We start from the raw sequence: 11,494 nt of genomic DNA, 5'->3' as shown, positions 1-11,494 counted from the left end.
TAGTGAATATCCCTTCGATTATTTTAAAATCGGCAACGATTTAGTGAATATCCCCTCGACTTCCTTTTAATATTACTTACCTGCGATTGCCAAGTCACGATATTTTTGATACGAACAAAGATGTATAATAATGATACAGTCAAAGAATATTGGTTATTAATTAGGAAAATGACTTAATTTATAATATAATTGTTCAATTGGCGATTGAATGAGAACAAAAGGCAGACTTGGCTCTACACGGGATCTCGGAACGTTTTACGGCGGAGAGGGCACGAAGCGAGGCTTGGCCCATTTTTGTACATGTTAATGTTTTTCATTAGATGCATCCTTCCCTCCCTCACATTTTGTTTATTTACCTTCGTCCACTAGGGTCTAGGGAGCCCCGGGTACCCAAGAAAATTCTTCTTTGGGGGGGGGGCCTCCCGATTAAATTATCACTATTTACAAGTCTGCTAGGAGATAACTTTTCTTCTAAAGACATAAGCTGTCTGCTGCGACTTCTACTGTTAAGTTAATATTTATCAGTCTCGCTCAGAAGTTCAGAACTGGAGGTATGACGTCTAGTAAAGAAATTTTCACCTCATGCTCGCTTTTTTAGCCCCTATTGTTTCACTTTTCTATTATATTACATATCCCGCACGAGTGTCCTTTCTGCTGGGGCAGCTTGTTTGATTTACCTTCTTAATGGAGCACGTGACATCAGTCTCTTCGGCGCAAAGCCGAGGAGCCAGACGTCACGTGATCCGTTACCTTCCCCCTTTGACTCTCTTTCTTATACATGCTCACTGTATCCACCGTCGATCTAATCGGCAATAAATAATTGAAGAGACATGCCTGAGGACTATAGACTTGCAGAAATGCGGTCATTGATATATGGTTCTCGGCTTCACGGAAAATAGAAAGCATGTTGTGTTCTGAGTACCATTTTGGGCTCGTGCAAGTTTCGTTAGAGTTCTTCATTAAGTTGTAACAATCGGTGAAAATTTTTAAATTTTTTAAGTAAAGATCTCCGTTCTAAAAGGAAATATATGAAAAAGATAAAATTTTCCACAAAGCCTGTGTCATATAGGAAAATAGTACCTCTTCGTTGTTCATTTCGAAGACGGGAATGTACGTTATATTTACCCTAATAAAGAAATTAAATTAAATTTTTCTGCTAAATTCAAGTTATTTATGTAAACGCCAACAAAATTTACCGTCCTGTTGGATGCAAAAGGAATCTAAAAATACGCTTTTTAGTTGTGTCGAACAGGCTATTCCTCTTTACAACCACAACATTGGCAATAAAACACGTCCATGGATCTCCCGCTCCTCGAAACGCGCAGTGCGAAAAAAAGAAAAACTCTGGAAAAAATTGCGTAAAGCCGCTAGCTCTGATAACCATACTCGTTACATCCATCTAAAATCAGTATACAATGCCCAGGTGCGCCTAGTGAAATCTCTCATATGTGCCGCTACTGATAAAAGTCATAAGAGAAAACTAAAAACTGTTAAAAATAATCCCCGTGCCTTTTACAGATTTGTAAAACACCAGATTCGAAGCCAACCCCCTCGTCTAAATATTCGCCTCTCTACAGGGGAAAAAACTGATTCTGACTCCGACATGTCAAATTGTTTAAATGAAACTCTGGTCCAAAACTTTAGTTCTCTACCGCTTGACCTAACTAACTTGCCAGATAGCCTTACAACCAGAATGCCAGACTTCCTCCCTGACTTAGCAGATATTACTATCACTCTAAAAAATTTAGACATCAAGAGTGCTTCAGGCCCTGACGATATCCCAAACCGCCTTTTAAAGAATTGTGCTCTTTCCTTATCAAGGCCCCTTCTTACACTTTTCACGACTTCCCTTGCAGAAGGTGCCCTTCCATCGGACTGGTGTGTGGCACATATAACTCCAATTTATAAGGGTAAGGGTAGTAAGAGTGATGCCGGTAATTACCGTCCCATTAGCTTGACCTCGACAATTTGCAAAGTAATGGAAAAGTGTCTTCGGATTCCATTACTTAAATTTGTCCTACCCCATCTAAACGCCTTCCAGCATGGTTTTCTACACAATCGATCAGTGGAAACTAACCTTTTATCGGCCTTTAATATTTGGTTATCAGCTTTTGATGAAGGTCACCGGGTGGATGTCATCTATTTAGACATAGCGAAAGCTTTTGACTCAGTGCCTCATCAGCGGCTTTTGGCTAAACTGCAACTATTAGGTATTAATAATAACATCTTTCGGTGGATCAAATCGTATCTCCTATATAGAACCCAGGCAGTACGTGTTGGCAAGTCCTTAAGCAATTTCCTCCCTGTCTTAAGTGGTGTTCCGCAAGGCAGTGTCCTTGGACCTTTGCTTTTCTTACTGTACATTAATGATCTCCCCAATGTCTTATCATCACCGCTAGGTCTCTTTGCCGATGATTTAAAAATATTTCGTGTGATCCATTCCTATAAGGATGTCCTTAGCTTACAATCTGACCTAAACCAACTAGAATCTTGGGCTGCCAACAATGGGCTTAATTTTAATAGTCAAAAGTCAATGGTTCTCTCGCTTCAAAGATCAAAAGTTGATGAAGCCCTGCCATCCCCTTACTTTCTCGGTAATAACAACATTCGACGGGTAAACGAGTGTCGGGATTTAGGAATTCAGGTCTCGCACGACTTGAAATTTCACTCTCATATCAAACGTACCAGCGGTCGTGCCAATTGTATCTTAGCAACAATCAGGGCAAATTTCCCTAATCTATCTCCTAGCCTCCTAACGCGCCTCTTTAATTGCTATGTTCGTCCCCTCCTTGAGTTCGGAACTCAAATCTGGAACCCCTACATGACCTGTGATATTCATATGCTGGAAGGTGTTCAAGCTCGTGCATCCAAAATCCCGTCCACTCTGCGTCACCTACCGCGTAACGTGAGGTTATCCACTCTGGGTTGGGAATCGTTGGCAACCCGCCGTACCTACCTTGATCTAGTTAGCCTTTTCCGGCTCTTGCTTAATGAAAATCAGAGTTACTTCACCAATGCACCCCTGCACCTAGTCACTAGAGGTAATTCGCGTAAACTTTTTCTACCCCCCTCTCGTCGTGATCCTATGAAGCACTCTTTCTTCAGACGGGTGATTCCCATCTGGAATTCGCTTCCTGCTGATGTGGTATCCTCGTCTTCAGTGGGCCACTTTAAACTAAGTCTCAAAAAATTTTTAGGTTTGCTTTAACCCATCGTTTTGCATTTCAGGACTTGTATGGCTATCCCTTCTAATTAATTCCCCATAGTAAATATTTTCTTTTTTAAAAATTTCTGTAACTTTCTATTGTCAATTCATTACCAAAATAGTATGTATATATATATATATGTAAATTTTTTTTTTTTTTTTTTTTTTGGAGCTGTAAGGCTGCTTTAGCCCTTTAGCCCTAGCTCGTCACTTAAAAGGAACAAAAAAAAAAAAAAAAATCACTCCAGGATTTTGTCTTTCTAAAAAATATCTTTTCTCTAAAATGTTGTATTTGTCCTAAAGAAAAAGCAAAATGATTTTATTGTTGCACTTCGCCGTTGATCACTCTCCGTATTTCCACTCGTTTGGTAAAGAAGCCTCGCGCTCGTAATCCCTATTCTCGATGATTGCACACAAAAATCATACGGTTAGCAAAGTAACGACCAATATTAACTTTAATCTGATAATCATCTAGCTTAAATTTGCATTGAATCTGGTTAGGACTGTCCACAAGTTCGTTCCGATTAATTCAAGAGCCAACTTGGGCGTTGATTATCAGTCAGTCAGGACTTTGATTTATATAGATAAAGATTACTAGTCGCCGTGTTTTTTCGGGAACTGAGCCGAGCTTTCCAAAAGTCCGCTGATCTCAACTCGTGAACAGTCCTAAATCTAGTTCATAACTAGAAAATTATATTTTAACTATCTGATCTACGATCACACAACTATGGAATTGGAGGTGTTTCTTCACGATATAAGGACCAAATACCCCCAAAGACAAATGACCCTCGGTCCATAATCCCCCATTATTAAAAAAGTAAAAATCTCTCTTCTCAATAGACCAAATAGCTGCTAATTTTCGCCCCATCCTAGGAAAGAGTACAAACTCCCCCACTCTCTAGACAAAATCCCCCTACACTCTAGACAAAGTTCTTCGGTCATAATACGCTGTCATAGTGAAAATGAAAAGGTCATAAAAAATACAAATCGATTTATGAAAAGTATCTGCGAAGTTGTGAATAAAATTTAGCCCGACTTTTAAATCTAACGCGATGAAAAAACTAGAAATCGTAAATGGCTTATAGAATACTTACCATTCCCAATACGACTTTCATTACTTCTCTAGTATCCATGATGGATGACAACTCCGTAGCAACAACACACGAGAAATTTATGGCGAACGAGCTAAATTTGCCAAGGAAAGGCTGAAAGTGAAACAATCACTATTTACATGATTTCGTAAACCATTGATTTGTAAGTATTTCTGCAATCTTTGAGAAACAGAATCAATTCAGAAATAATACTGCATAAACGTATTTTTTTGACAAAAATAAAAAAAAAATCAACAACCCTGAGGATTAGTGAACAAATTTGAGGATTTTATGCCGCTTCCATCGGGCCTACACTAGCGAGAAAAAAATTTGGTCGAGTTCCAAAAACATTTCCTATCCCCGTTCCCCTGAACCTAAAGCCGCGGAACACGGACGCGGGTGCTTGAATCTAGTTCGGCCGTCTACCGCCGCGATTGTCTCACGTTTTGGAGGGAAAATTCAGAAACCGCTACCTGAGGGCTGAAGTTTATTAAGAAAAAGAAACTATGGTTAATAAAACGCAAATTTATTTAATAAAAAAGACTAAATTAACTTGAAATAAACGCGAGTTACAAATTTTTCTCTCGCGACTCCTCGACCCGTACCTTGTGGAAACCTCTATTGAACTGTCCTTTTTGGCGCCTATTTTCTCCGAATTTTCTTTATCTCCCACGATGTCGAGCCCCTCTTGTAAAAACCCATGAGTCACTAAGTTGACCGGGTCTTTCTTAAAAGTCCCAAAAAATTCCAAAACAAGATGAACAAAACCACAACTACTTCACAATTCGTTACACTCCCGGGCCATGAGCATGCTCATCAAAATTCAAAAGAAATTAAACATTTATGATAAGATTGAAATGAAATTACACAAACTCAAATTTCCAAACAGAAATTATAAAATGACATTAATTTTAACATTAAACATGTTATTCGTTAACCTCCAATAAACACAATAATTTCACTGCGCGTCTTATCACTGTTCCCGATGGTAACTTAAGGGAGCACGATCTAATGTGTCCATCGCGACCGATATGCGTTTCTTCGACTCTAGCGATTCTCCAAAGTTGTCTGGGGACCTTTTCGTCCGTGATTATGACTACGTCACCCGATTTTAATTCACGACCCGTTTTTACCCGCGTTATTTGGTGAGCGGTCTTTAGTTCCAATAAATACTCGTGCCTCCAGCGGTTCCATAATCGATTTAATACCGTTTGTTGATAGGTCCAACGTTTTCTAAGTTCATTCGCGCTAGAATCTTTTAAAGTTCTGGGATATGGGATAGCCGTGATTCGACGGCCAATCAAAAAATGTCCAGGTGTTAGAGGTGCTGGATCCGTCGATTCGCTATTGAGATAAGTCAGCGGCCTACTGTTAATAGTAGCTTCCGCTTCTGATAGGACCGTGGCCATTTCTTCGAAATTAAGAAAAGCGTTGCCCAAAGTCTTGCGCAAAGCGCTTTTAATAGTTTTGACGAGTCTTTCGTAAAAACCACCGTACCACGGAGCGCGTTCAATTATGAATTTCCAGTGGATCCCTCTGGAACCAAGAAATTCACCTATCTTCTTTTCGTCTAGTTTCTTCCAGACCGCAACCAGCTCTCTGTCCGCCTTTTGAAATGTCTTGGCATTGTCTGAATATATGGTACTAAGCAGACCTCTTCTAGAGATGAATCGCCGTAATGCCAAAAGAAAACATTCTGTGGACAGACTCGAAACGAGTTCTAAATGCACGGCTCTAGTAGTGCCACACGTAAATAGGGCAATGTAGGATTTGTCCTTCTCGCCATTGGTTGCTTTTATATAAATAGGGCCTGCAAAGTCCACTCCAGTTACCACAAATGGAGCGGCTTCCGTTATCCTGTCTTTAGGGAGTGGTTCCCAGGGTACCTCCGCTGGCTTCACTCTCCATTTTTTACAAGTGAGACATTCGTTTAAAACCTTTTTTGTAACTTGTCGGGCCTTTGGAATCCAAAACCGCTCTCGTATTTGAGTCAAAGTTGTTGCGGTTCCTGAGTGCATCACTTCGCGATGCGCTGACATGATAAGCATTTTTGTGATTCGATGGTCGGTTGGAAGAAGTATAGGGTGTTTGGTCTCGTACTTAAAATCCGACTCTTGAAGTCGGCCTCCAATTCTTATGACACCGTCGGAGTCAAGAAAGGGTTTCAAAGTGAAGATTGTTGATTTGGTACTAAGTTCTTCTTTATTTCTAAGCGAGACCCATTCTTCACGGAAACAATCCTTTTGTGCTAATTTTATCCAATAGACAAGTGCTTCATTTAATTCTTCCGCTTTCAAGTACGAACCCTTGTCCGTAGTCTTCAAGGCTCTTAAGGGAAAACGTTTTACCCAAGCTGTCACGCGAAGTAGCCTCCAAATCTCTTCTATATCATTGATATTTATTACTGGCTCTAACTTCTCTTCGATTCCAACCGCGTTTTGAGCAGTACTTGTTCGTATTATTCTACGTTCTTCTTTAACCGTTTCCAATTTTGGTTCCTCCTCGCTTTTAATCCAAAATTCTTTTGATTGTCGAAGCCAGGTTGGGCCTTGCCACCAAGCTTCATTAGCCTTAAGCTTTTCAACTCCTTGACCTCGGCTTAAATAATCTGCCGGGTTTTCCTTCCCTGGACAGTGATTCCAGGATAGGGTCGGACAATGTTTGAATTTCCGATACTCTATTGGAAACGAAAGGTTTCCAATGTTCAGGTGACCCTTTAATCCAGTGGATGGCGATTGTAGAATCACTCCAATAATAAATGTCAACCTCTTGGACGGGAAAATGAGCTTTAACGCGTGTGGCTAAGCGCGCGCCTAGGAGTGCTCCTAAAAGCTCAAGCCTTGGGACGGTAACCTTCTTTACTGGAGCCACCCTCGTCTTGGATGAGACTAGGGATACGACGATCTTTCCTGTGACAGTAACGTATCTAACGTAGAGAGCCGCTCCATAGGCTCGTTCACTCGCATCAGAAAAACTATGTAGTTGGGTGTGTGAAATTTCTTCTTGGCATTGTGAGCGATAAAACCTTGGAATCTTTATTTCGCTCAGAAATTTCAGTTCTGAACACCAATCTCGCCATTCCTTAGAGAGTTCTTGCGGTAAAGGCTCGTCCCACTTGACCCCGGTTTGCCAAATTCGTTGGTATAATATTTTAATCCTGATGACAAAAGGGGCTACCAGACCCAATGGATCGAAAAGTCTGGCCGAAGTTTTTATAACGCTACGTTTACTGTCGTCCAAAATCGAGACTGCTGTCATCATTTCTTCCACGTCGTAAGAGAATTCGTCCAGTTTAGGGTCCCATGATAATCCTAATACTTTCTTCGTAGAATTTTCTTCCGAGGGACATACATTGAATCCACCTTTCATTAGCATCTCTCGTAACGGTTCAGAATTTGTTTCGAATTTTCTCAAATTCATATTCGCTTCTTTGAATATTAGCTTGGTTTCTTGGGCGAATTTAAAAGCCTTTTCTTCATTTTCGTCGCCAGTGGTTACGTCATCCACGTACGTTTCGTTTTCTATCTTTTGTACCGTTGTCGGGTATCGCTCTCGGTATTTGTTTGCGTGATGTCTTACCGTCGCCGCCAAGAGAAAAGGGCTTGCCGATGCTCCAAAAAGAACACGCGTAAATCTGAAGGTTATAACTTTCGGTGTATCTTCAAAATTTATGGGTTCTTGGAACCATAAAAACCGTACTGCGTTTCTGTCTTCTGGGTGGAGCCTTATTTGAAGGAAGGCCTTCTCAACGTCAGCCGTAATTACTACCGAGTGCGATCTAAATTTTACTAGCGTTTCGAAAATGTCTGGATTCAAGTGAGGTCCCGTGTGTAAGCAGTCATTTAATGACGACTTTCGTTTCTCGTGTGACGAAGCGTCACAGACTATTCGGACCTTGGTTGTACTGCGTTCTCTGTTTACTACCGGCTGGTGTGGCAAATAATAAACAGGTCCTTCTGTTTCTTCTATCTCCCCTTCCACAGGTTCGATTATGCCCTCCTTTAAATAGTCTTCTATTATTCTTCTGTACTCTTCTAGAAGGTAGTTATCGTCTTTAAGTCGTCGGGAGAGACTTAAGAGTCTTCTTTTCGCGTTTAAGTAGTTCAGAGATAAATCTTCCGGAATCTTATTCCATGGAAGCCTGACAGTGTAGCGTCCATCTTCAAACTTTACGGTGCTTTCAAACGACGCTTTAGCTTTTTCCTCCGAGGGTTTTATTTTAATTGGCGAGTCGATGATTCCAAGGGATTCCAAGTCGAAAAACTTGCGCTATTCTCTTGAAATTTCTTCTGATTCCCCAACCTCCGTATGAATCAGATTAAGCGCGCTGACTGTATTCATTCCCTGACCTCCTCCTTGATTAGAAACTTCTAAAGGTCCTTGAACGACCCATCCGAAAATACTTTCTAAGGCCGTGAGACCATCTTCGTTAAGTTTTTCAATTCTTCCCGTTATAACTCTCCAATAGTAGTCGGATCCGATTAAAAGAGAAATGCCGTTATCTTCTGTTGAGTTACCGTTTGTGTAATCCGCCATTTGTAGCTTTTTGTTCTCCAGGGTTCTTCGTATATCCTCACCTGGTACAGTGAAGACCGCCGTGTTGATAGCCGGGGATTCTAAAGCTATTACCTCTACCCACTGATTCGGGTCCGTCAAGCTTGACTTTCCTACATGTGACTCTCTTTCCTTGATTACTACCAAAAGTATGTAGCTCTAATTCAATTTCTCCGACAACTGGTAGTTGAAGTCTCCTTGATAAAGTTTCTAATATAAAGGTCCTATGACTTCCGCTATCAATTAATAGCCTAATCCTTTCGGTTTTCGAGCTCGATTCGGCCTTTGCTCTAGCAGTTTGCAATAGAATAGCAGAGGGCCATACCCCATTGTTAGAACCCACAGCATTGCTGGCCGTAGCGTTAGCTGGGACGGTTCCCGGCGGAAGGGGTGTTTCACCTCTACTCTCTCCTTCGTTCGCTTTACCCTCGCACAAGGCAACGTGGTTCCTCCTATCGCATTTTTCACATTTCACCCTTACGTTACAGATTTTCGCCAGGTGGCGACCGGTGGCGCAAACGTAGCAGTGTCCCGTTTTCTTCAAAATACTCTTTCTCTCTTCTACAGAGCTTATGGGACAGTTTTCGCTTAGGTGATTTGTGCCTTTGCAGAACATGCAAGTTGGGTTGGAACTTGTACTAAGGCTAGCAGCGGAAAACTGGTTTTGTACGCGGCTTTCGTTTCTGGGTGGTCCAGATCGCCTCCAATTCGAGTTTCCCGCGTTGTTAAATTTTATCCTATACCCGGGCGCATCTTGTTTTTGCGCGGTTACTCCGCTGTCTTTCGCTTTGGTACTTCTAAAAGCTCTAGCCCTCTCCCTACTTTCTACCTCCTTTCTTACAAATTCCAAGAGTTGTTCTAGGTTTGCATTACTATCGTCTTCGTGTCTTCTAGTATATTCTAAATTTATATCTTCTGGCAATTTATCCAACAACATAGGGCATAAGATGAGTCCGTAATCTTGATCTGCCGTAACTCCATAAGATTGGAGACTTTTTACTTCAATTTCGCATTCATCAAAAAATCTTCTTAGCTTTACTACATCTTTGGAACTTTCTATAGGGTCTAAATGCCTTAAGTTGTTTATATGAGCCCTAATTTGCACGTCCTTTCTCCCGAAACGATTTTTTAGTAAGGTAATTGCGTTATTATAATTCGCTTCGCTAAAATCTAATCCTCGAAACATGTTCTTAACGTCGCCTTCCAAGTAGGATTTTAAATACGAAAACTTGTGTATGAAGCTTATTCCGCAATTATTATGAATCATTGGTTCAAATAAGTTCCAGAAATTTGACCAATTTTCAAGCTCACCATTAAATTTTGGTATTTCCAGTTTTGGTAAACTGGCCATTATACTGTTCATGCCGGTACCAATGTTCGTATGAGTAGGTGTTGTGGTCAAGGTTGGCGCCCCTCCACTTGTTTGATTTGATATAGATATTACAGGCAAGGAATTTTGTGTATTTACCAGATTCTGATGAAATGAACTCCCTCCCATGTTGGGAGATATAATTGTTGACGTAGAGTTGTATTCGCCGTTCGATTAAACGCGTTTAAAGTTGCCGCCGATAGTAAATTATCCGATTGTTTTAGGGCTTCTTCTATTTTATAAGTCCAGATTAACACGGTCTCTTGAAAATCGTCCGAATTAAGAATATCATCTTCCAATTTATTCATTGGAATATATTCATGAAGCGTGGTGTCCATGTCTAATAAGGTGTCTCCTTTTTCCTTTAATTGTTTTAACCAGACTTGCAGTTTTTGCTTGTCCGGACCTTCTGTCGTTCTGAGTTCATTTTCCACTTTATTACTAATTTTAGTAACCTGTCCTCGGGCTGCGGATCTTTTCTTGAATAGCCGTTTAATTTCAACGTCCTCCTGTTCGAAGTCTTCTGCGTCCGCCATAGTACTGTTTAATTTCTTTTGTCTTAACCACAAAAGCCTCCTTTTAACTATTTCGCGCCTTTTTTATACCTGAAGCGAAATAACTAATTTAATCTAAAGGCCTTCCCGGATTGTTTCGGCACCATGAAGTTTATTAAGAAAAAGAAACTATGGTTAATAAAACGCAAATTTATTTAATAAAAAAGACTAAATTAACTTGAAATAAACGCGAGTTACAAATTTTCCTCTCGCGACTCCTCGACCCGTACCTTGTGGAAACCTCTATTGAACTGTCCTTTTTGGCGCCTATTTTCTCCGAATTTTCTTTATCTCCCACGATGTCGAGCCCCTCTTGTAAAAACCCATGAGTCACTAAGTTGACCGGGTCTTTCTTAAAAGTCCCAAAAAATTCCAAAACAAGATGAACAAAACCACAACTACTTCACAATTCGTTACAAGGGCCAACCGTTGCTGTGTTATCAAGAATATTCACTTTCGCCAAGTGAAGAATTCGGTTATCTCGATACTTCTAGTCCCTTATCTTACTTCTGCTATTATTAATTAATACTTTTGAAATTGAAACAACAATTTAAGTAATATCTTAAACTATCTTTAAAATAAAATTATTTTGGCATTCAAATTCATCAAAATTGAAGATCTTAGTGATGGGTTTTTGGGCTGAGGGTTTTTTTTAATTCGAACCCGGTGACAAATGGAAATAATCTAAAACACTAGATCTTTGTTTTCCTCTAATGATCTT

The 11,494-nt window shown here is 40.4% G+C and overlaps 2 protein-coding genes across 2 annotated transcripts; both read right to left on the bottom strand.

Moving 5' to 3' along the window:
* Positions 1 to 342: 342 nt before the first annotated feature.
* On the bottom strand, positions 343 to 3,178 carry LOC149621232 (uncharacterized). Its single transcript, XM_089853974.1, has 3 exons — positions 1,197 to 3,178; positions 1,081 to 1,126; positions 343 to 1,014 (listed from the first exon to the last, which is right to left on the bottom strand). Exons 1-3 carry the CDS (start codon positions 1,397 to 1,399, stop codon positions 700 to 702), a joined length of 564 nt encoding a protein of 187 aa, XP_089710100.1. The 5' UTR covers positions 1,400 to 3,178; the 3' UTR covers positions 343 to 699.
* Positions 3,179 to 3,799: 621 nt separating this feature from the next.
* On the bottom strand, positions 3,800 to 10,755 carry LOC149621231 (uncharacterized). The gene is made up of 9 exons (XM_089854733.1): positions 10,319 to 10,755; positions 8,926 to 10,268; positions 8,629 to 8,873; positions 7,159 to 8,565; positions 5,274 to 7,082; positions 4,902 to 5,023; positions 4,437 to 4,508; positions 4,300 to 4,390; positions 3,800 to 3,871 (listed from the first exon to the last, which is right to left on the bottom strand). The coding sequence occupies exons 1-9, from the start codon at positions 10,753 to 10,755 to the stop codon at positions 3,800 to 3,802; spliced, it is 5,598 nt and encodes a 1,865-aa protein (XP_089710859.1).
* Between the last annotated feature and the right edge of the window lie 739 nt (positions 10,756 to 11,494).

Source organism: Phalangium opilio, unplaced genomic scaffold, assembly GCF_054372755.1.
Source record: "Phalangium opilio isolate 3A_F unplaced genomic scaffold, DU_Popi_V2 ptg000209l_1, whole genome shotgun sequence".
NCBI classification, from domain to species: domain Eukaryota; kingdom Metazoa; phylum Arthropoda; class Arachnida; order Opiliones; family Phalangiidae; genus Phalangium; species Phalangium opilio.
Note: the sequence above shows the minus strand (reverse complement) of the source record. Positions and strands in the feature narration are given on the sequence as shown.

Coding starts and splice junctions, on each gene's coding strand:
- LOC149621231 (XM_089854733.1), bottom strand. CDS start 10,755: ATGGCGGACGCAGAAGACTTCGAACAGGAGGACGTTGAAATTAAACGG. Junction 8,566..8,628: donor GAGGTCAGGGAATGAATACA/GTCAGCGCGCTT, acceptor TCAAGAGAATAG/CGCAAGTTTTTCGACTTGGA. Junction 3,872..4,299: donor TGAAAGTCGTATTGGGAATG/GTAAGTATTCTA, acceptor AACTAGATTTAG/GACTGTTCACGAGTTGAGAT.
- LOC149621232 (XM_089853974.1), bottom strand. CDS start 1,399: ATGGATGTAACGAGTATGGTTATCAGAGCTAGCGGCTTTACGCAATTT. Junction 1,127..1,196: donor CTTTTGCATCCAACAGGACG/GTAAATTTTGTT, acceptor TTTCTTTATTAG/GGTAAATATAACGTACATTC. Junction 1,015..1,080: donor TCGAAATGAACAACGAAGAG/GTACTATTTTCC, acceptor ATTTCCTTTTAG/AACGGAGATCTTTACTTAAA.